The 25,973-nt window shown below is 40.4% G+C and overlaps 1 protein-coding gene across 1 annotated transcript; it reads right to left on the reverse strand.

Moving 5' to 3' along the window:
• Nucleotides 1-2,930: 2,930 nt before the first annotated feature.
• LOC115372426 (coiled-coil domain-containing protein 6) lies at nucleotides 2,931-25,539 on the reverse strand. The gene is made up of 9 exons (XM_030070317.1): nucleotides 25,202-25,539; nucleotides 23,846-23,995; nucleotides 20,601-20,729; nucleotides 19,815-19,918; nucleotides 16,837-16,997; nucleotides 14,353-14,509; nucleotides 13,651-13,751; nucleotides 9,382-9,503; nucleotides 2,931-4,240 (listed from the first exon to the last, which is right to left on the reverse strand). The coding sequence occupies exons 1-9, from the start codon at nucleotides 25,454-25,456 to the stop codon at nucleotides 4,037-4,039; spliced, it is 1,383 nt and encodes a 460-aa protein (XP_029926177.1). The 5' UTR covers nucleotides 25,457-25,539; the 3' UTR covers nucleotides 2,931-4,036.
• Nucleotides 25,540-25,973: the final 434 nt, after the last annotated feature.

The following is a 25,973-nucleotide window of genomic DNA, read 5'->3' on the forward strand; positions in this document are numbered from 1 at the left end:
GGCGTTCAAGGAATATCAAGGGTACTGCATGTCCAAATATTCTTTCAAGCATGATAGAAACACTCTGGCAAGATGTGGGCATCTTAAGCTGTTCAAACCTTTGGACACTAACTATTAAACCATTTTACACATTTGGGGAAATATATTTATAGGTCAAATCAAATATAGGTCAGCAATTTTGTACATCCTAATTCATCTGCCAAATATTTACCTCAGTCCTCACACAATGACTTGCATTTTTGAATTTTTTGGAAAACAGTTATTATTAACATCTCCGGGTTGATCACCAACAAATTTTGTATGAAGTGCAGCCAAAGTTCTTGAAATATAAACTTGTTTTTTATATCCCATATAATATGGCAGCAGATTGTTGCCCAAAATTTCTCGACGTGTGGAGCTAAAACTTCACATCTGTTATTGAAGAGAAACCCCAGTGTATAAAGCTACTAATGCGATTAACATTACTGTATATATGCAGTGATGGGCTTTGTTAGTGCAGTACCAAACATTTGTTTTGCAATTATTTAAGAAAATAAAGTTCTGCTTTGGTTTCATAAGATCATGAACTGCTTCCCCACATGGTATGTAGAGACTGCTCTCTGGTATGAAAACAGCTCTGGATGCTTTTCTTAGGAAGAAGTGACTTCTCTCTACCAGAAGATACAGCCCAGATTTGTTGAGGAACACACAAAATGGTTGTTTCATGAATCCTGGCCAAATTCATTCATCTTGGTGTTGGTATGTGTCCTTGTGGTGCAGTAAGTCATCCGCTTCTGTTTCAGAGAACAGTGAAAGCCTGACGGAGCCTTTCACCAATAACTAGAGGAACGTGTGTGCTGGGCAGTTCTGTGCTGCCCATGATTGTCTCTGCAGACTCCCACATATTCCCACACACTCCCACAACACAGAAACCACAAGCAAAATCCTGCAATTAATTCATCTAATTCATCTAAAAGTCCCATTGAATGGAACTTATCTACTGTAAGTATAAGCATCCCAGTCTGGAACACACATATCTAATGTTGTGCTAATCAGATAAGCCAGTCGTTCTCATCACATACACACACGCATAAGAACACACACAAAAACACACACACTTCCCATTGGTTCTGCTTGAAGGCCGACCTGTGATGCTGACACATTTGTTGTGGTTGCTCTCCTTCCCAACACAAATCCAAGACACCTGAGAAGGGGCAGCCCGCTGTTCTTTCCTGTAAAAAGACTCAGTGGGTGTAAACATGAAGACTCCCTGCCGACTGGATAAACCTTTGTGTTGATTCTGCCACCAGGCTCCATGAGGCTGCAGAGGTCAAAGGCCACTCAAGCGCCCAGCATGGCTGCCCCAAGCGTCCAGTCCAGATTCCTGCTTGGATTAGTTCAGGTTGCTGGCTTTGGCTGTTCTCTTTTACAGCCACCACGGCAGAGAAAACACAAGACCGGCCTCACTAGCATCAGAGCTCTCAGCAAGTCTTTGGACAAAGACATATCCATGTCAGTGTTTTGATGGGGTTTGCCTTGTGATTTTGGTGCAGTTCAAGCTTTGTGTGAATGGGCTGCGGTCTCTAATAACCTCTTAAGACCTGATGGAGGCCTCATTGTCTCCGATAGCCTCCTGTTGCTGCCCCATTTTCCTGCTATGTGTTACAGCAATTGCATTGTAAAGGTTTACCACAGTCAATCATTCTTGGGCACCTGGAGTCATGCCACATACGTCAGCCACCTTCAACCAGCTAGAACCGGTTAAAACCAACTGGGCAAGGAAATAACTGACGCTAGTTATGGGCGCAAAGCCAAGATTCAAAGGAACTGCATGTGTCAGATCCCTGAGAGCATATAGCTGTGATAAAATAGATAAAAACCAGTGCAATGCTACTAAGACAGGCTGCCAAGGAGTCTGGGATGCAGTTGTCTGATAGCACGCTCTCTCTCTCTCTCCCTCTCTTTGGTCAGGTGAAGATTAAAATTAAATCTGTGAGATGATAGGAATGTTGAGCTTCCTTCCTGCCAGTTTGTTCATATTTATATGTTAATTATTGTCTTTACTAGATCAAAGGCAAAAAGTGGGGCTGAGCTGTGCAGTACCCTGACTTATCCACACAAGCTAAACAAGGTTAATAATTATGCAAATTAACGCATAAATTACCAACTGCTGCACTTCTACATGCTTGAGTTCACATGCCACATTAAAAACACTGACATAAGCTCTACCTTAACGCATTAATAACACATTTTTCCCCGGTCTGTTATCTCAATGCGGTATTACCATAAATCAAGGACCATATTAATTAATATATATTACAATATATAATATATATAGAAATATATTAATACTTTCTCATGTTATCATCTGGGGTGAGGTTTAAAATCAAAGCCAAGCACATAAGCTTAACATTGAAGAAAACATACATGTTCTCTCGTGTGATTGGTAAAACTCTTTTCAGCTACGTGGCATCCCAAAATGAAGCATGACTTTGCTTTTTTTTTTTTTGTGAAAGACAAAATACTAACTTTTTGTGCCTAGTTATGCCTCCAGATAGCGGGAATGAGCTCTGACACTATTAATTTATTTCCATCTATTCAAGGCACAGCAATTTGCAAGGGCTCAGGAATTACATTACATAGAAAAGTTTAACAAAGTGCTCAAATGGGGCTAATAAAAACGGTCTTATCTGATTACAAGTGCTTACTTGCTAAAGATCTATTCAATCCAATGTGTGCATCAAAGTCAGTCTAATGAGGAAAAAACAAAATGCTCATATCGAATGAACTGATTGTTGAAAACAAATGGAGCAATAGCACTAATGTTTAGAGAGGTTACATCCCTTTATCAAAATATGTTCATGACTCCAACGGAACAGTTCTCTCATCACACAGAAAACTGAGCAGCAAATCTCAGCCATAAAACTGTCATTTCACAACACAGAGATTGGTCATCTTCTCAAGAGCTTTAATCATACATAGAAATTTAGTTCAACAGTACCATTCATTTAGAATGTTTTAGCAGTATGTATATTTAGTGTAAAGAGCATTAAGTTTTTTTTTTTTTTCCTTTTTCCGATGAGGAATATCCATAGGGATGATAGAAGCTTTCAGAAATACACCAGAGATAGAGAAGAGCAGAGAAGAGACATGAGTACATGACTAAGTTGTAACACCTCAGACTACATTTTAAACACCTCAAAAGGCGACATTTATCTGTGTCTTATGTACCAGTGCCCATCCTCCTTTTTTTTCTTTTTTCATTTTTATTTAAGAGCAGCGTGGCCTCTGAATGCTTTCAGGAATCAAAATAACATATTGGCGCTAGCTCTGTTTGATCAATGCCCTATAATGGAGTTACTCCTATTTAAGTTGAGCGGTTTTCTATGGTATCTCTTGTTGACTTAATCAAAGCTGTGTTCAACTTGGGGGGGCAATTGTTTACACTGCTTTATAGACAAAGGGAGTGGGGTGAGCTGGAGTGGAGCACATTACTGCAATCGAGTGTGGTATTATAGGCATGGAAAGAACCGGCCACATCCATCCATCAATCCACCTATTTCTCTTACCATACATCCATCCATCGATCAATCAATTCAAACAGCCAACCAATCAAAAAAACACCACCATGAGACATATGTGCTATATATGCTATCTCATATGCGCCACAACAACAATTCCAATCGGCAAAAGTCTCAAGCGAAAATCAAAAGATAAAAAAACAAACAAAAAAAACATACATGTACAAGACAGAAGGTGAACAGATAATCGGCCTACAAATCCCAGAAGCAATTATTTTTAAGTCCGTCCATTCCTTTTAAGAGTAGTTAAGTAATGCCACACGTGGGTTTGGCGGGTGGCAAAGCTTCTTTGAGGGTGCTCCGCCGACTCCGTTTCTTTTCCCCCCAAAAAACTGTTGAAGCTGTTTCTTTTGTGAAGTTGGTAGAGATAAGAGACTTTACTTCCAGGGCTGGTAATGATGGAAGCTGCTGTTGCGGTAGCGTCGTGGCATACAGTGGGCGCACTCACACGCAAACACAAGAGACCACGTGTGGCGTTAAGGCTGGGAGGGAGGCTGCTGCGCTGCTGCTGCTGCATGCTGCGACATAGCTGCCGGGGAGGACATGGACTGGACCATGGGCTGGGCTGGTGGGGGGAGCGGAGGCTGAGGCTGCTGGGCCCCTGAGTGCGTGTTGGGGGAGGGCGGGGGTGTCGGACGTTTGAATTTGTCAGGGCTGGTGCTTCTTCTTGGGGAGGGCCTCTGTTTGGTAAGGAGAGAGAGAGGGACAGAGAGGACAGAGAGATAGATCAGATTAAAAAGTCTTTTTTTGTGCATCTTGCTTGATCATAATGAGCCAGCTTGTTGCATACAAATCTCATCTGTTGTGTAATCTTGGTGAAGAGAGCAGAGCCTGTCCCGATGACTGTGCATGCGGCCATTAACCTGAAGCTCTCAACAACATTAAGGCCAAATAGCATCGAGCTCTGGGATCCATCTAATCACAACAATGTTTACATGGCCTGGCTGCAGCTTGTTCTTAAGTTGTCGTTATTGACAAAGTCAAATCAGCTTAATTATGAAGGGACTTAAAGGGCATTAAGTAGTTTAATTAATGGCTGATCTGTGAGTTGCTGCTCCAAAAGAGTACTGGCCAGAAAGTGAATTTTGAAAGCGTAGTGTTTGTTAAGTCATTGATCAACAACCCTGTCACAACCCTGCAGATATATTATGGTAGTTTTGTGCTTCAGGGCAAAAAGCTTGAACTGCATCAAATTCAGAGGAAGAAGAGCCATTAACAAGAAGAGATCTAATAAATTAAGTTAAAAAAAAAAAAAAAAAAAAAAAAAGCAGGTAAAACTTGCATCACCCTGTAAGGCCTTAGTAAAAATGAGTCTTTAAGGAATTAACAACAAAAAAAATGACAATAAATTCTGCTCATTTTACACTTTTCAGAAGGTTGTTGGACTGTGAAAGAACCAAGAGCACATATTTAATTTCTGATGACATGGCTTAGTTGAAACATACATAAAGAAAAATAAGCAGGACAGGCAAACTTTCTCTGAGACCTTTGACAGTAATGGTACTTTGGAAATAGGCTTGTATTTACTGGAAACCAGTGCATCTCAGGAAATTATTTTGAGGAAAAGAACAGCGATGCTTTAAAACGGGGAAAGGAAAAAGACAGATTTCAGCAAACTGTTAATGGACACAATGATGGAAGCAATACTTGGAAATATTTTGGGATGACGAAGTCCAAATTTTCAGAATGTATAACCAATTTGCTGGTTTCATTATCTGTTTGTCCTCAGACAGTTGCAACATCTATGAGAGTAGCTTTGATTGAAATGAGTGCGAGAGACATAATTTGAACAGGCATTTTTTTATGCAGCACAGTGTTTCCATGGTGACAAACTAGAGGAAGAAAAGGGGTGGGGGGTGGGGGGAGCGTTGGGGGAGTACATGTCACTCATTTCCCCCCAGTTTAAGAAGACTGTCATTTCAATCAGAAGAATTGAAAAAAGAAATGGAGGTTCAGAGAAAGGTTAATCTGCTGGAGCTTGTGATCTCCCAAACTGAGCTGTGGGCTGGTGTAACTACTGGGTGGCCTGAGGAGTGACTGTTGGGGGGAGGCAGCTCCACTTACAGAGACAGAAAGAGGTGATGGACAGACCGAGAAAAGTGCAAACATGGGGATGTACTTAAGTGGGAGGCACATAGTGGGAATTATTTAAAAAAAAAATGTAGTGGTAAGTTTTGATCAGCATGATTATGTAAGAGAGGGAGAATAGTTTTAACACACAAAATAATGTTTTGGAGGTAGACATCATTTATTCTGGTGTATTTTCAGATGTATCACTGTCATCAATCAGTTATCAAGTCATGTTCCTGTCCATACACACATAGCCACCATCATTCACATCTGTCTAGTCAACTTTGGTTGTCAATAACTGTTTTGAGCAGGACTCTGTACTGCTAGTTGTTGCCCTGGTTAACAGCCGTACTGTGTGAACTTGACTGGACTAAATGAGGTGCGATGACTGTTTTTAGCTCTAATGTGCATGGGGCCTGTGAGAGAGATTTCATTATGTCAGGAGGAATGAGATGGGAAAGGTGATTAAAGTCAAAAAGGACTGCCTCTGCCTGCTGTTTACCACCGTGTCCTGCTAAATCAAAGCCAATATATCTAACAGACCCACAGCCCATTCCCCAAAGTGTAAACTCCTCACAACATACAATTATGTGAAAATAAGGTATGAAGAGAAATATCCAAATGCCAAATGAAGTTTTTTCCTCACAGAGTACATCTGATTTCTACAACAGTAAACATTCCACATATGTAATATGGTTTTATAATGTGTTCAAGCCACCTTGTATTTACTCTTGGAGATTGCTGGGATCTCCTAGGCAGCAGTTACTAAACAAACACTAGAAAATGTATTTGGTAGAGCACAGACCTCCGCAAGGAGGCAGATAAAACAATGAGCATGTTTACATGCAGACCTTATTCCTGTATTAACCGGAATATTCGCAATATTCCGGTTGCGCACGTGTCATGTAAACACGCACCGAACCCGATTATAAGCCCCCTGGCATATGCCTGTTCCAACCGGAATATTGGGGCATGTAACCACCTTAGTCGGAAAACTCCCCGAACCGGAATATTCAGTCACGACTGCGCATGCTCGACTCACAAGGAATTCTGTGGCGTTTTTGTTGCTATGGTTACCTGCAAGCGGGGAAAAAGGCAGGGCGAACAGCAGCAAGAGCCAGGAGACTGCAGTCCACCTTCAGCTAATGAAAGACTTAAATATCACGGAGTATATCGATGGGGGAAAACATAGAAATAGCGACAGAAGAAGAAGAAAAAGAAGAAGAAGACGAGGAAGAAGACTTCTTCGTCTGTTTTTCCGGCAGACCAGACGCCTGTACGCGTACTGCTGCCCCCCGCGGCTGAGTGTCGCATTACGTCAGAGAGTGGAATACGCCGAAACACGGGGGCATGCCAAGTAACATGTAAACGGAATATTCCAGTTGCCGCGGCGCAGTTACCTTAACCGGAATATTGAGCCGAACCGGAATATGGTGTGCATGTAAACGTATTCATTGTGTCACGTTCACAGAAAACATAAAGGGAAAGAGCTGCTGTGTAATTGCCTGTACAAACAAAGGCAACAAGAAACTGCATCTACTTTTTATAGGTTACCAAAACCAAAGGAGAAAAAACCTAAATGAAACAATGGTTCCATAGCTTGTCCTCACACAAAGAGATGAGACAGCATACTTAAGAATTAACACCTTGGACGTCAAGGTCTTAATTTTCATCAAGATAACCAATCACTGTTACAATCTAATAAAACTGTCAATAAGGAACGCACTGACATGAGTTAAGAAACAGCTGACCTCAACAGCATGTTGCCTAATGCCGTTAACTAACAATTTCAATGCTGAGCCTTGAACGCTCAAAAATTCACCCCTTATAACAACAAGATCCTGCCTGGCTGTCATGGGCTCCTCTCTTTTTCTTGTTATCATCAACATGTTTGGATACATTTCATATCAAAAATCTGATGCTGATGATGAAGCTGGTGTAGCTGGCCTAGAAAAACTAAAACAGAAACTACTACCGACAGGTGGTTATGGAATTAAGTTAGACACCAAGGCATTCATGGACCATAAACCTACTAATATAAAACAAAGATAAGTAATGGAACACACGTCACTTGATTAAGATTATTCAGTTACTCAATAGATTTATGATAGGGCAACCTGATCTCAAGTAATAATGTCACATTACTAGGGCAGGGTGTCTCATAGAAGTTTATAGGCAAGGTGTTCCAGTTCGTCTGAAATCCTGAGCGTCTTGCCTAACTTCAGGTGGGGAAAGAAAGCCAATGTAACCAAAGCAGAAAAACAAAAAAATATGCTTCAGATTTAGCCAGCAAAGAGCTTTTCAAATTTTCTTCTTCTTCTTTTTTTTTTTTTGCTATTTTTGGCCTAGTTAACTGTTCAAAACGGGTAGGTACTATCTGGGTCTGTCGTGCTCAGCTCAACACACAAGATTATACTGACTGATTTATTAAGTAGGTTTGGGTACCATTCACATCTGAACCAGTATTGGGACCTGGAATTCCACCACCGCTGGCTATGTAATACATTAGCTGAAATTTTGTCTCCGTGTTTGTCCCTATACTCTCTCACCCAGATGTGCACTTGCAACATGTGGTAAAGGAGAGATTTTTTTTGAAAGGCTCATAAGGATCCTTATATATTTATTTGAATTCACAACACAGCCTGCTCGAAAGTTACCAAAATTTGGCACTGATTGATCTAACGTGAATAGGTACCCTGTAGTATCAATGTATTTCGGTTGGTACCCTTAAAAGCAGAGTTCAGTACACAGCCCTACTGGTAAGGCCTCATGACTGGTTGTGCATATTTTCATCAAAAAGACAGCTGCAATAGAAAACTATGAAAGTTTTAGCAGTCTGGAAATGTTAGATATAAGGGCTACAGCCAGTCACAATTAGCTCGTGATGTGAGTAACAAACTGGTGAATCAACAGGAAGGTGTGAGCTGTGCTGCTCCTGCAGCTACTTGGAAGGACCATTAGCTGATAGCTTAACTGAAAGAGGATCACACCACTGTGTCTCTGTCTGGAAGTCCGATTCGATTATTCAACCTGAATGGAGCACAGTGTGTTGTAAGAAAAACATATTGAGCTCTACCATATTAATTAATGATAATATATCATTTACAAGGATGTGCTGTAAGTAATGCAGGACACATAGGGCTAAATGATATGGGAAAACTTTCTGACAGAAATTGTGACTGCAATATGACTTGCAATATAATTAAAATTTTAGGTCTATATTCACTGTTTTTATTATTTAAAAAAAAAAAAAAAACAACTTTGTGGGACACAACAGTACAATATGCCAATAGACATACTGCAGTGTTACAAATAGCCTCCAAAAGTTGTTTAATGTCTGACTGACAAATGAGTCTACAGGACAAACAATATAACTATCATAAAAGATGTTATTATATGAATCTGAGATCTTGCTCTTCCATGTTTCTCTGACTATATTCCACTCTGGTCACTTGGAACAAGAGAAGATATCTTGTAAATGCCGTTTTAAGACTAATTTCCAACTTTTTCGTACTCATCTGGCAAACTGGCAAAAAACCATAACAGGTTTGCTCCTTTGGTTAAGATGTTGTCCAGACAACATAAATGCAGAAAAAGGGAGAAAATAGTGAAACTAGAATCTCAATTAGGAATGACTGAATGGTACACTGCCTAAAAGAAATTAAATAAATATAAATTCATTTGTACAACCTTGAAACCATTTGCAACTTGCCACAATCATCGTTGATGAGATATAGGTGGATTCACTCACCGCTACAGCGTGGGAGGAGCTTCCGTGGACATGCAGGGCGGGGGCATTGTAGTGGGAGATGGCGGCTCTGGACAGTGTGGCTGGAGGGGTGAAGCCAACTGTGTGGCTGCCATACGACAGACCTAAGAGAGCAGTGAGGCAGACAGGATGAGAAAGTTAAACAGTGTGTCAGTCAGGGCAGATACAGGATTATGATTTCGGAAAGCACAAGTTGTCCTAGCCTAGCTTTGAACATTTTATTTCACTTCAGTAACATGTTGGCATGACCCGCTAGCCTGTGTCGTACCACTGCAGAATCTTGAAATTACCACAGACTGCAAGAGAAGATGACTGCCTGAAACCAGGATATCGGCTTCAGAGGAACAGAACTTCACCTCCAGTGTGTCCCATCAGTGAGTCAGCACAACCTGGCATGTATCAGCAGGCTCAGAATGAAGCACTAGCTTTGAATGATTCAGTCACTCTCCTGGAAAATGGTAAAACTGAGTACCAAAGATGCCATTTGAGCTGGCTAACTTTACAACATGCTGGTAAATGCTTGGCACAAAGCACAATGATAGCCATGTGGGTTATAGCCTAAAAAGTTTTGTATTGAAGACACAAGCTCATTCAACAGCCACCTTTACCAAGAGATGGCTTTCTATAGCTTGCAATTCTAGACTAGACACCTTTTTTGTCCAACCAAATAAGTCTAATAAACAAACCTAACAACAGAAAAATTTCCCTTCTCCCTTTATCACCAGCCTGCACCCTGCCCTGATGACACACCACAGTCCAAATCTCACAGGTTGACGACTCTGACACCCTACAGCTTCTATGTCAGCCTTTGGCCAACCACTCACAGATGAAAGCTCAGTACCACTCTCAACATTCCTCTAGTACCCCTTTTCCACCAAAGAGGTTCCAGGGCTGGTTCGGAGCCAGTGCCTGACTTAGCACCGGTTCTTTTTTTCCACCGCCCAAGCACCAGCCAAACTGGTTCCAAATCGGTTCCAGGCAAGCACCAACTTCGGGCAGGGGCTAAACAGTGGCCAGAAAAAGTACCGATGACGCGACCCACCACGTCATTGGTGGGCGGGGTTACAGACCCAAACGGGAGCAACGAACACTATAAACATATAACTAAACGTAGTCGTCGTTCGTTCCGACCACGAATGCAACGGATAGCTGGCAATAATTGCGTTTTTCGCCTCTGGATCGCAATGTAGGCTTGTAAAGACACAAGCAGTATTTGCATCGCTACGATGGGTTGTCCATTTGTCGTCCATGTTGGTTATAGTGATTCCGAGCAAGCGTCTCACACACCCGCACCCACGTGATCACGTTTTACGCTGACATCATGACGTGGGTCTGACTCGGCTCTGCTTGGCTCTTGGCCGATGGAAAAGCAAACCGGTTCTTTGTTGGAACCAGTTTAGCACTGGCTCTAGCACCAGCACCGAAATAGCACCAGGTTCTTTTTGGTGGAAAAGGGGCATAGGTTGCCCTCCCCTCTGTCCCAGTCACATTCCTCTCTTTATTTGGGGTTCACAGGTAAAATGGAAGAAATGATGACCACTGGCATCAAACTTGCCTCCAATCCTTTCACCACTCCATCCTAACAAGCCCTCAGGCTCAGCCACCCGCAAAACCTTGCATGCATATGCCCACTGCTCTAGATATCCAAATTAGATGTTATAAAACAATTTTTCAGTGAAAATATTGGTCCACTCTTTATGAAAGCTATTTCTATGTGCCTAGCCCCCATTTCAACCTTGGATCTTCAAAATAATCTTAATTACAAAATTGTGAATTCACCTGTCAGGGTTTGAATAATAGCTTCTGTGCTGTTTTCATTTGCACTTAATATGATATCTTTTCTCTAGAGCCCAATTAGCATGTTAGCATGATTATTGAGGTGTGTTGTTAGTACACTGGAGAAATGGCTGCTAAAAATGGGGCTTTGCAATCATGTGTAAAGATTCAATTAAATAACAATTACTTCAAACAGTAGTGGTGATTTGTAACAATGTCATCAATTTAAATTAATGCTACTGTGGTGAATAGAAGTATCAATTTCTTTCAAAAAGAAAAAAAATCTCCAAACCTTTTAATTGTATTATTTATTTTGGTTTTATAGTATGAGAGTATAAATATGTTTATCACTTTTAAATAATGCATTCTTGAATGATAAGTATCACACAAAATATGCATTTGTTACTGGTAAATGATAAATTCAAACAGTTCTTGATAGTGGAGTGAGGCTTTTGGACCCAGCTGTTTCAAGTGGTAATAAACTGATAGTTTTCAACTTCCCTTTTTCCATTTCTGCCATGTTTTGCACTTTGATCTGTGGAAGTGAAGGCTGAACGTCAAGTTACATTTATGAAATCATCCTATGTATTTCTGGTTGTCATGCTTGTCATTCTCTGAGGGAGATAAGTGACAAGACTATAAAAGCTTATCTGCCATGGGTGATCCATTTGTTCTTAGTCTATAACGCTGATCTTCCAGGATCTGCTATGGCAGACTCTGAAATGGAGATGAATTACAGTGCATGTCTTTATGTTAAGGCCTTAACTAGAGACACAGGACATCATTACAAACCATTGTGTTCACATTCAGATTCAGATTCAGATTAAAAAAACTTTACTGTCTATCACACAGAGGCCAAAAATGTCTTTGGTGAGGGGCATATCTGCTCTACAACTGTATTCTGCATCTTCAGCTTATGATTCCCTGAAGCGGCTGTAGGAGCGTGATCTGGGGCAACATTTATCCTGCAGACTGGACCAACATTTGCGATGGGATCGTTATGCAATGTACTTCAATTTATATACAATTTTTTCCAAAGGACCTATTTTATACCTGTTTGCCTCAATCCTCTGTAATATAATATATGAAAAACACACAAAGTTATGTCTACCCATCTGTTTTGGTCATGTGATCACATTCAGATGTTCAGAGACAGAGACTTCTTTTTACCTGCTAAACCATACTCCAGATCATTTTTATTTAATTTTCATATTTGGCTTCATAGAGTATTTTACTATAGTGGTCCACTCTGCTGACTGAGTGATGGCTGATTGCTCCATGTTCATGTGCTATTTATTTGTTTGCTGATCATTTATTATTATTATTATTATTTTAAAATCTTTTTAAATTTTATTTGTTTATACTTTCATTTTTACATATTGCAGTGTCAGTTGATGATTTGGGGTGGTTTTTTTCTGTTATGTACGTTCTTCTGTTGTTTATGTTGAAGGTTGTATCTGTGTTTATTCAATTTAAAACCAATACAAAAATCAATAAATTAATCAATAAAGAATTGTAAGTGGCAGGAGCCGAAAGGAGTGGTGAACTGACTAAATCGCAGGTGTTTCTTTTCTCAGAGAGAGGATACGTTTGAGTTGGATATTGAACTGTATGTGGATTTCCTCTTGTGCTGTGATGTGATAGTGGTGAAAAGGTGAACAACTGGTTCTGACGGGCAGTTACAGTGAGATATTTATGCCTCAACTCGCCTCTATGTTTCACCCTGTTAATGTCAGAGGTGGCCGTCCAGGTCATCCGTGCAACATGGCCAGGTTGGCGAGCCTTTGGGATCAATCTTCATTCATAAAGTATTGACAGGAGTGATGCATCGATTTTCTGCTATATTCACAAAACACCCTATAATCTGTGCTCTATTTGGAAAGCACAGCTTTATTCTATTTTTACTGTCCGGACGGACCAGATCAATCTCCATATCCCTTCCCTGATTTCATTCATGATCATGTGCTGTTAAAAACGACTCCAGTCAACTGATGCATTATGTGGGACATTTTCCCTTTTCTTCATCACAGAAACTACTTTAATTATAAATCTGATCTTGCTAGCATCGATAAATTCCAAATGTACATTGAACAAACATTGGAGTACTTAGCTCATTGTGCTTACAAAAGTAACAGTAAAGAGAAATAAATAAGCGGCATTACAATCTGAGAACAAACCTCTTTACCGCACTACTATAATCCATATTAAGGGATAATTTCTAGTTTTATCAAGAAGTTGTTTTAGAAAACAACATACAGCAGTTTTTAGGCATGATATCACAATTGATCATTAATTATTAGCTTTGTATCAAAGGCATAAATCTTGTCCTTTTGTAGTAGCTCATAAAATTAATATCAAAGGTGCTCTTTATAGTTTTAACAGCCATTGTCATCAGACTGCTGACGTGATATACTGCACTTGGAAGACAATCAGTTACATAACCTGGACAATGATAATTTTTCTGAATGCACCTACCAGGTGATATGGGTCGGCTGGAGCTGGGGGAGGGGGTGTAGGGGATAGGGCTGGACACAGTCCTTGCTCTCAAACTCTGTGCAGACATCTCATTGAAGTACCTGAAGGAATAAGATGGCCTTTGATGACATGACTATTTTTTTCAAATTCAAGCAAATATTATATACTTCAAAGAGCTTTAGAACTATTAAAGTAAATGTTTCAAGTCCAAAATCAGCTAGAATTACACTTTTGGGAGAAGCAGTGTGGTGTATGTATTTAAAGTTTTTGATAACCCCACAAGGTACTTCAGTTGGCATTTAAAAAGTGCTAGATATAGCTTAAGTTCTATATAAAGGTATTCTGTCTGTTGCCGTTTTTTTTTTTTTTTTTTTTTTTTTTAAATAAAACCAGCTGTACTTTCATTCATTTTAAAATAGTTATCATTTCTATAAAAAAAGATTTGACAGTGATGATGCAACTGAACTGCAGGACCAAGTGCACCATCTAACTGAATTGAGGACAATGAAACCAAGCATAACTGATTGGGTCTCCTATCACTGGGGTACTGCTTGGGATTGCTACATTCTCCCAACAGTGGCTGCCAGTGGTAAAAGGGATAACACAAAGTTGAACAACAGAGCTTCACAATAGCGCTCACTTAAAGGGACAGGATGGAGAGGATAAATCCCTTAATTTATCTATGTATGCTCCCTCCTCTACCTCTCATCATCCATCTCCAGACTGGATTCACTCTCTGACAGTTGTCTGCACAAGGCCTCCCTGCGCTCCATCTCTCTCTGAAGCTTCCTCTGAAGCCGGATGTTCTCCTCCCTCATGTGCCGCTCCTCCTCTATGTACTGGGCACGTTTCTCTGTGTCTGGAAGGGGACACAAATCACAGGACAAGTGGAATCACTCAACATCAACATCAAGTTCAAATTCCAGCAAATCTGGTTTAACATGAGTTATACCAATAATAATACAGAATATGGCAAACATTCCTGAAAAAGTAACCAAAACCAAACACAAAGATGAAAGCTTCTGCTCCATATCTATTCGATGATTGTGCAAATACATTGCATTATAGATCCTTTCCAAATATGGCTATGTAACTCCCCCATTTTCCTGTTGAGTCTTTGTAGCGGTCTACTTCTGAGACTGACTTTTTAAATTTCTTATGCAATCCAGCGTTTCAAAGGAGACAAAGTATCACACAGTGAAAGTGGGTCAAGGGTGGTGTCTAATAACACAGTGGGTTTTGATGTAACTAAGCCCATAGTTTCATCATGCTGGTAATAGTGACTGGTCTTTGCCTCAGCCTGCTGGACTGCCTGGGACAAAGTGGGGTTAGACACAAGAGTGATAGCTCCCTCTAGTGGCAAAAACATAGTAGAACAATGGTGTCAGTGGTGTCAGGTAACAGGCTCTCAGGCATGTATTATGACTCATGTTGTTAATCTATCTGAACTACACTTGAAATAGCAAGTCAACTAAGATCTCTACTTGAGAGAGTCCAAGAGCACATTCTTGAGCAGGCTGAGGCTATGTTTGTAGCTGCACTGAGGGTCTGTAGAGTCAACAGAGATCTACAATCTACACTTGTGACATGAGGCAAAACAGAAAGAGGCATTGAGGACAACACATAGGCTACAAAAGTTTTTCAGCCAACACAATTCAATGTATCTTCTATATAGTAGGAACAAGTTTGGATGTGCATGCATGAAGCAGTGTTTTCTCTATAATTTTTGTGTGGCTGTGGTGCTTCTGAGCGACAACTCTGTGATGACATTGTCATCACTTTCAAAACACCAGACTATGTTTTTTTTTGTTGTTTCAAATAATAGTAATAAACAATTATAATGTTTATTTTGATTTGATTTTATTTGACTTTTTCTCTTGCAGTGGTGGTAATTTCCTTGCTCTGCTAAATGACTACAGAGGAAACACTGCATGACGGCTATGAATCGTATCAGTGGCCTCCATCCATGCATCCATTTGTAGCAATACAGGCTGCATGGATGACATACATACAAAAATAGCTACTATGAGGTGTTCCATAGTCAAAGGTCGAATGTTTGGCCATCTACAGTTAGTACCCCCCCCAAAACATGAAATCTCTGTAAGTATACCTGCAAACATTTTTTGTAATCAACTTTTTTTCAAATTATGTTCAATCTAGTGTGAACAACAACAAATTCACAATAATTTTCCTCAACTCCACCATCCTGATCTGCGGTAATGCCCACCCTCTTCCCACAGACATTTTTGAACCTTGTTGATGATACAAGGATGATACAAGCATAATTTTGGCATTAGGTCCTAGCACCACAGGCCTCACTGCTCTTTGTGTTGGTACAAAAATCTTACTGAGCAATGCCATATTTCAGTGAGAAACTATAACAGGATAACTGGATAACAGGATAGGGCAAATGGGACTAATCAACAACATGCTCACAGAGATGCTAGGAAAAGAGGAGCTTGTTGTTGACCTTTCTCAAACAGGCTGAGCCTAGTTTGGAATAGAAGAGGTGTGTACAAGAACATGTTGGTGTTCAGGTTTTCCATGGCTGGATCTAATCATATAAAACTAAACCCTACATTTTTCTGAAGTTATGTAAACAAGTGTTTGTCCAAAAGACAAACCTGGTGCCTATTTTGACAAATTGGCTGTGACTGCCTATGACCGACAAATATCAATAAGAATTAATTTAGCCTATTCCCTGTCATTAGCAACAATGTGCAAAATGTCAAAAACATTTCATGATTTCAGTATATCACTAATAGATTTTGTCAAAGACAAGCTAATCAAAAACCATCCTCAACATGAAGGCTGTTCATCAAAAAAGTGACAAATGTGACCTAACAGCTCAGATAAAATTAAATAAAGCAAAATCCAGCGCCTAAATTGGGAATACAATTTTGGGAAACAATCGGAAAAAAAAGTCAAGATGAATATTCTCACAGGATTGTTCATGCAAATTGAGTAACTTCACTCCTGCACAAATCCTTAAGTGTCTCAAGGTATAAAATAACAGAGCTACAACTGCACAACATGGGGCTAACTTGAGTGCAGACTGTATTTAGGTCTTAGAGTATCCTGTTCTCAGTCTCTGGGTGAAGGGTGATTTTTCCCCACATCGCTAATTTGGGGATCACTTTAACCATTTTAACCCTGTGTCATGTGATGGGACGTCTGGCCACTTACGCTGCAGCTCGGTGGTGCGCAAGCTCTTCTTCAACCTCTCTACTTCATTCTTCAGGAAGCGGATATGCCGCATCATGTTCTCCGGCGAGTCGATCTCCATGGAAACATCTCTGGGGGAGGGAGGAGCTGACACCGGCTGGTCCAACTTCTCCTGCAGGATTCTAGTAACCACACAGACACACACACACACACACACACACACAGTATTAAGTCACTATGATTCATCTACCAAAATAATGGGCAAAGCAGGCACAATGATGCAAGTGTTTTTAAGTACAGCCAATTTCAGATTCCCTATTCGGTGTTGTGAAGAAACAGCTACATCTTGTATCTCTTGTTGACTTACAAATAGAGTCCATTCCCTGTTGAACACAAATACAGTCATAGAGCTGCAAAAATAGGCATTATTTCTATGCTGCAGCAACTGAAAGCTTACAGTGGAGTTGGGATGGCTTCCACCGTTATCAATGTTAACAGCGGATTTGTTACATTTGGTGGCTCATTTTCCCCTTTTACAGGTCTACATTACCACAAGCTGCACTGTATCACAGAATTTTAAAAACAAAAAATATTCTTGTTATCTTCTCTTCCTCTCCATCTTTCTGTCACATTGTCACCAGCCTCCTTTACAAAACCACAACATCAGGGAGTTGGCAACAGACCGCCCATTGCATTTGACAGCAAAGGGGAGCCATCTGTAGACTAAGCCCAAAAAGGAATATTTTTTTAAGTGGTGGAGAAATGTCTTGGCTTCAATGGGCTTTGAATGCTTGTGGAAATGCAGAGAATTATCAAAAAGTAACCTACTGCAAACAGTTTTGGTGTAATTACATGAGTTTATGGCTCTAGTCATAGCTTTTGATCCTATAATTTTTGTACAATTAATTGATAATATGATTATGAAACAAAACCAAATTAATTCTAGCCATGATTCTGTAAAAATACAGCATATACTTCAACAGACCTAAAAAAACGACTGTTTTTGTTTCCCATATTCTAACCAAAATGTCACACAAATATTTCACCGATGATGGTTATAATCAGACAGCACAAAATGAAAGCTATTATGTGCTGTTTACTTCAATAATAGCTGTCCCTATGCCCCAGCCTGTGTAGCCACCTGACCTTCCAAAGTAATTTCTGATAAAGCTAAGCTAAGCAGTGCGAATTAATTAAGCTATTTGATGCTATTTGGTGTATATTAATTGACCAAATGAAGTTGGGTTGAAATGATTCCTCGAGGAACTCAAATAATTCTTGACGAATGATGATTACTAAAAATGTTCTAATACAATTCTCTGCCTTTAAGCTTTGTTAAATCTATAGGACTCCATTCAGTGAGCTGTGGAATGCACACATGATAATTACTGTGACACAAACAGGTGATTTGACTGCAAAAATTGCAAATGATAGTAGCAAGATGGAGGAAGGGAAAGAAAACATAAGTGAAACGCGAGAAGAGGCAGGCTCGTCTAAAACACACCAGAAAAACGTGTAAACTTTGGGACCTATCGCTTACTGTTACTGGTAGTAATCGGTGGCTGTCCCCTTCTTTGACTGAGGCACACGACACATGAAAAATATGATTCTGAAATGTTCCCATGGTACCAACCATTTCCCCATGAAGTGAGCCAAACATGTTGCACTATTTCAAGAGAGTAAATGGAGGCACTGTCACAGATGACACACAAATCAACCACCAACTCAACAGAACTGCATCTTATCCAAATCGGCCAACAAGTCAGGACAGAACACGGATGAAGATCATAACCGACTTGCTGTCAGCTCCTGGTTATTGTTACAGGCTGCATCAAGTTACATTATGATGTGTTCAAGTTCTATTAACTAGAAATGAGTATTAACTTAAATTAGTATGTTATCATGACGTGTTCCAATTAATCTTGCAAAATGTATTTTTTGCCGAGAAACTTGAACAGATACACAGATCACAGAAATCTAAAATTATGCTGCTTAACACTAATTCTAACCAATAATACATGAATGGAACATGGCACTTAATGCATTAAACAGGTTTTGTTAGGAAAGATAATGTTTCTGTATTGTTAAAATAAAAAATATCATTTTAAGAAACCTGGCCAAGTTATTTTTTTTCTTTTGTATATTTACTGTTGCTCATCAATAAAACAGAAAAGTATTTAGTGGATTACCCAATGCGATAATTGGTAGAATACTCGTTTACTAAAATAACTGATAGCCCCGGCCCTAATATTAATGGTGTGTTGGCGAATTATTTGAACAATCGCACAAAAATGATGACATGATACTAAATGATAATACAAGCATTACTCATTCAATACTAAGCCTAATTCTAAGAACACCTGCACAGTATAATATAGTGCAGGGAGGAAATGAAAGAATGCCTGTTAAATGGAGAATCAGACAGACAACACTGCTTCTCATATACTTCCATGTCCAAATAAAATCACAAAGTCCTTCAGTTTCACATATCATAGGATGAACATTTAGGCCTTAACAGCTCCTCTTCCCCACATTAATGTACAATGAACATATCCCTGCTGTTCAAACACTCAAATGCTGAGCATGGATTGATCATGATAACTTACATAACTTATAAGTAATACTTAAAATGTAAAACAACTATTACTCTTCAAGGTGGTTTATATGATGGATTTCCAGAGGTAATGTGATGTTTTTCAGTCCGCTGAATGAGCCTTCAGTCCATGGAATACCATTTTACAACTGCATTGCTCAGCTTTGTTGTGTTGACAGATTTGACCCTTACCCACTCGACAAAAGTGGTTTGACAGCACTGCTGTTAGTAGTATTAATATTACTACTACTAGAAGCACTAGCAACAAAAAAGTTTGGCATTTAACTGATATTTTAACAATCCTAAACCAAATGGTTTACTCAGAAAGATAAAAATGTTAATATCAGGGAAAGGCAAGAGCTTCACCATTTTTGGATACTGATGTGGTAAATATAACTGAATATACCTTTTCTCAGCCTCCAGTTTATCCATTCGTTTCCACAGTCTGTTGACCAAAGCTTCCTGCTCCTGCTCTAATGTGTTCTCAAGGTCAATTTTCTCGCGCCTCAACTAGAGAATAAAAGGGAGAAAGAGAAAAGAGAGACTGACATTCAGTGATAGAAAAACCTTGACGTCACAATACATTTACAGGATTGCATATAACTCACAGCAAAAAAACAAGTTCTCTGCACAGACAAGCATCACTTTCATCACAATACAGCCGTGGACCTGCTTGTGAATGAGAAGCATGACAGAATACAGCAGAAGAGGATCATCCATAGATTTCTGTATTGTCAACTAACATCATACTTGGTCACTGGCAGGTATCCTGTGAGATGAAAATGCTGTTTTGCTAAACAAGCCTCTATTTCTATGACTTCCACGTTTATGTTTGAGCCTCATGGTTATCGCTGCATCTGGGCACGGTGTATGATGCCATTATGAAAGTATCATCCTGGCACACAGCTGTTTATAACTGAGCCGCAACGATTTAAGCATGAATGCACATCTAGAATAAAACCCCATCATTAGATCATGGGAACATGATGAGATGGTTTCACCACACATGAATGTAACCCAGACATAGACCAAAATGTTCTTTCCAGTAAATATTCATTCGGAGAAACTGAGGAGGAGAATTTGAGTGTCTCTCACTCTGCTGCCATAAATAATTAGACTCACATGTTCAGGTATGTGTTATTCTGTACTGGACTTTGAAAATTATCTTCTTGCTCGGCAGCAATGAGCATACCTGTTCCAGGGTGAGTTGCTTTGAGATGGTGTCGTTTTCCATCTTCTTGATCTTCTTCATGAGCTTGTTAACCTGGAACTCCTGCTCCTGCTCCAAGTGCTGCTCCAGCTCGGCCTTCTCATGTTGGAGCTGGGATGGAGCAACAGAGAGAGGGGAAAATAGTTGATGGAAAGAGGAGGGGAACAGGGAGAGAGTGAAAGTGGAGAGATGAGACAGAAGGGAAAGGAAAGAGAGTGGAGGAGACGCTTGGTGAGTCACATTAAAACAATCTGATGACCGCGGTGAAAAGACTGGTGTCAGATCATGGTGGTTAGCCTACATACTGAATGAATTTATCAAAAGGAGGTGCTAATAGTATAATTCTGAGTGATTTGTGGTTGAAATTCGCGGAGGAATGCACATTGTGAAATAATGATTTGACTTGAGTTCACCGGAGGCAACCAAAGAAACCACCTTTGGCAGCTTCCCAATACAAAGTTAGGGTGCGGCTCAGCACTGGTTCAAAATGGGACAATTGTGTGATGGCTTACATAAATGATTACTCATTATGGGAAAAGCGATGCAGATTGTTCATTTATAGGAAAAGATTGGACAGAGGAGGTTATTAAGCATTTCCAGTATGTTACCAGCAGAATACAATTAAAACATCTCACTCTAACACAGCAACAATATGCTTTTAATTTACAAACCCTGCATTCATACAGGGTCAAGTGGTTCGTAGTAGCGAGACACAATTAACTCTTCATAAACCATGACCACACCCAGTGAAGCTATTTTTCTCTAATGAAAACAAAAGCCTTTTTAGGAGTCATTTTGATGTAGTGCCCCACCTTAACCAAGTCTCTTGCCACTATAGCTATAGTGTGACAGCCTAATTCTCCACTGCACTGGTGTACTGAGTGGCAAGTGTGTCAAAGTCTGTGTATAGGTGTGTGCGTGCACACCTATGCATTCATTTTCAATCCATAGACACCTTTCAAAGATATTTTACCCTGCTTGACTTTGTCTGTCCTTCAGGCACAGACTGTTTGTCACCAGCATCACAGCACCGAAACAGAGGGCATGTGTAACAGAGGGGTAAGCATGAAAAGGTTGCACCTTGAAAACCTACACATTTAACAGTATAAACATCTATGACAAAAATAGCTTGAGGAGTTTTATAAACCTCCGCTCTAAAACACGACCTAAACATCCCAGATTAGCAGCTGTTAGACAGGTGTGTATGCAGGTGTGTAAGGCAAATGTGGATTTGAGGACCAATTATAGTATGTATCCGATGTACAGAACAAGCAAGTTTGTGTTTACTAGAGCTACACTCAATGCACAGATAACTGATTTCAAACACCTGAACTTTCCGTAGTCAGTTATTAGCTACTAGCATGCTAGTGCTGCTGGGGTAAATTTGACATCTATCAAATCATTACTCACATAAATGTACCATCTAATCCTTCCTCTTTGTGCTCATTTGTACCCTCTGCTAACACAGCGCTGTAGCATCTTAGTAGCATAATGGAAATGGTTATTAAGTGTTCTCCTATCTCAAACCTTTTCCTATAAACAATAAGCAACCCCCTGTCCTGTAATGAGTAATAATTTACATAATCCATCACACAACATCACGATGAATTTTCTTAGAGGTCACCATAGCATACACAGCATTTCTATGGGCTGGCTCTGTGAATTTGCTGGTCAAACTTCATCATATATGAATTCTGCAAAAACACACAGGAGGAATAAAATATTTTTTGCAGAATCAAGTATAGTGATACAACACTTCTATGGATGCAACTGCCTCCAAAGAAAATATCATTTAAGCTTTTTATAGCCGGACAAAAGCCAGGTAAATACAATAACAAACTGTTGGAGGAACAAGTTGAAAACATCCAAAAAGACATCTGGCTCTCAAATGTCTTTTTTCATCCCAACCAACAGTCCGCAATCCAAAGATATTTAGGTTACTGTTAGAGGACTAAAGAAACCAGAGAGGCTGTAATCAGAGAATTTGGAAATTTTCCTCTTAAAAATAACTCAAAACAATTTATTGATTATAAAAATAGCTGGAGATTAATTTAATCGTTAGCAACTAATCAATTATTCGACTACTCAACTTGGTGCAGCTCTACTGCCAGTTTCAGCAAACAAAAGCTGATATCTGGCTGCCAGTCTGGCAACTAGTCGTCAAAGTTATTATCAGGCCTTGGTAACTGGTCAGTGTCAAACATACAGGGAGCTGAAATGGGGGGCACCGATTTAAATTCCCTGAGGCACTTAAGCAGCATTTGTCCAGTCAACAATTTAGAAGTGAAACTCTGCTGTCTAAAGTAATCAGGGGAAAAGCCAGTCAGACAAGATTATTAACAAAAGTGGTTCTGCAAAGGAGTGCTCACACACAAGCAACCAGCAGAATTAATGACCGTAATTGCTCATTTCTCATTCCAGAATTACTTGAGTGTATGACACACGCGTGCGCATGCACACTCACACAAACATGCACACACACATAATGGGCCGTCTGTCATCACCAAATCTATGGACAGAAGCAGATGCAGGTCTGTTTCATGTTAAGAGAGCAGGCAAGATAAGAAAAAGCCCAAACACCAAGTCCATCTGTATTCAGATCATGACCTTAAGCAGGGTCTGCAAAGGAACATGCTATCTGGATTCCTGTGTCTTTATACAACAAACCATTAGTCAGGCCTGCAGCTAACCAGTCAAAGTCTGTAAATGTGTAAAGAGTGAGTGTGAGTGTGTGTGTTGGTGGTGGTGTCGGTGTGTGTGTGTGGGGGGTGGTGTACATGTTCTATAAGTTCCGCAGTTGGGAAAAATACGATTTGGAAAATGAACTGTAATAAATACAGGATAACAGTAACCTGAGAGTAATTTAAAGTAGCTAGCAGCCACAGCCAAGTCATCTTCAGGCAAGTCCCAATACAGCTGATGACACTGCACTGACTGTTTCCAAAAACACACACCCAATGGGCTCATTCTGAGAAGGCTTGACAATGCTGCAACCAAATACTTGACATAAGTAGAATGCCGCAGGGTGAAGGTCTGACTACAGAAAAACCTTGTTAGTGTAGTGCTTTTTGGTATCAGTATGATGGAACATCAACCAGTGTGAAAATTCCACCTAAGCTTAAGCCTCCTGAGTTCATTCTCCATGCTCCAAAACTCAATAAACTAGTAAAATCCATTTTAACCAGTGGATTAAAAAGGTACTTTCCCATCCTGTACCCTTCACTCACTTGCATGAGCTTCCTTGACAGTTCATTGGTGAGAAATTCCTCCTCCTTCTCATAGTTGACTGCCAAAGTCTCCTTTTCCTTCTGCAGGGCTTGGATCTTCTTGAACAAGGTGTTGCTGATAAACTCTTCCTCCTGCTCCGCTCTAGCTTGCTGCAAGACAGACACAAAGCACAGGAAACAGCGGAGGCAAGCATTATTGAACTAGAGTGGCAGTACTTGCAAAACAAAACGCTGGACTTTCACCTCGTTCCTATTTAAAATGTTTCCAATTTGTTGGTTCTACATGTAAGGCACACATTGTACAAACACACACAAAACCCAACCAACATCTGCTGCAGTGAGGTCTGCTGGCCAAAGAGGAAGCAGAATTTTCCCTTAATGACTCAAGAGATATTGCAGTAATGGGCGACTGACAACTCTGGGAGAAGTGAAACAGTTGAGGGGGGGCGCACTAAAGTAAGGTATGAGGACAATATCATAGCTACTGTATCATGATATAATTGCCCTTGTCAGCTAGCATACACTCTCAAATTCTCCATCCTCTTTCTCCATTGTCATCCAAGGCCAATTTCTCTTTTGCAAGCTGGGAGAATTTGTCATTTGTTCAAGCACAATGAGAAGGACAATAGAAACCAAATAGCTAGCTAAGCCTCACAGATTCAGGGAGGGTGTGCAGAGTGCAGTGTGGCTGACTGGCCAACATTTAAGCCTGGCATTTAGCTAACTCGCTAAGTTTGGCCTACATGCCTCCCACCTCTTAAAGAGATCGATTATAAATTTCATGTAGCTGAGGCTAATGAATCAAGCACGAGGACGTATGACGCATTGATCCATGCCAATGCTACTTGCTACTGCTAACGTACACTTTTACCCCCCAAACCGTATCCTTGCTAGACATGAAGTGATGACAATTTGTGCAGCAGCGGCTTCACGTCTGAACACACAGCCACCATGAGCCCAGTGAGTCGCATCGTGAGGTGCCACTGCCCACCTAACTGAAACACCGTTTAACTTGACGTTAGCTCTCAAGCTAGCGTTAGCCAGCATTAGCAACGAAAAACAAAACAAAGCAATCTAGCTCGCTGGCTACCGTTGCCCCACCGCTGAGCTAACGTTAGCACGCAGGCTACCTTAGCAAAGTAGCCAACTTGTTAGCTAACGTTAGTTAAGCTGGCGAAACACCAGTCAGGCGTGTTCACACATTAATGGATTATATATGTGAGCAATTAAAGGAGTTAACACTAAATACTCTGCACCAAACATGCGGCACAGGTGTTTGATAACTTATTGGCAAACACTATCTCTAAACTGGTGTGGGGCTAGCTAGCACGTAGCTACTCAGCTAACGTTACTCACAATGGTGACGCTAGCTTTGCGAAGGTCCCGATTCTCCTCCTGTAGGGCTTTGCACTTGAGTTTGAACGTTTCTAGCTCAATTTTTAGAACTTTATTCTCTTGTTGCAAAGAAGCCAGCCGGTTCGTCAGCTCCTCCAGACGAAACTGTGAAATGACTATGCTCGGTTTTCCCGAATTTGAAGCGGAGGACGACATCGGGGTGGCCGAGCTACTCCCAGCTCCGTCAGTGTCGCTCTCGCTCGCACTGTCCGCCATGGCTGTGCGACAGTGTGGAGTGGAGAAGACGGCGGCAGCTGCAGCGGAGTGGAGCCACACAGCACAGTGCTATGGTACACCGTGTGACCTTGCTCTCGCATATTGACATAGCGCCACCCTCAGGATATCTCCAGTACTGTTCAGTCAATGCAACCCCTTGACAAATACACCTGAGCTGAAACTGGAAACCTCGTCTTCCTCATCCTATGCTGAGGCCATTTATTGGGATGCTCTTCTTCCTCAGTATATTATGCCAAGCCCATATGTGCAGATGATGTGATGATGTGGGGTGCTCTGTGTAAGCTCTGGCTCATTATACACCTTTGTAAAAATGCCAGAAATCACCTAGGATGGATGATCCTTGCATGTAAACTGCATTGCATAAATGGCCTTAACAAGATGACATCATGGCAATAAACTATGCATTGAAATTACAATTAAATTACACTTTATCTAAAAGCAAGTTTAAAATTGGTTTAGACTCATATTTTCTGTGTCATTTCTTACTTACATCCAG

Source organism: Myripristis murdjan, chromosome 15, assembly GCF_902150065.1.
Source record: "Myripristis murdjan chromosome 15, fMyrMur1.1, whole genome shotgun sequence".
In the NCBI taxonomy this organism is placed as follows: Eukaryota; Metazoa; Chordata; class Actinopteri; order Holocentriformes; family Holocentridae; genus Myripristis; species Myripristis murdjan.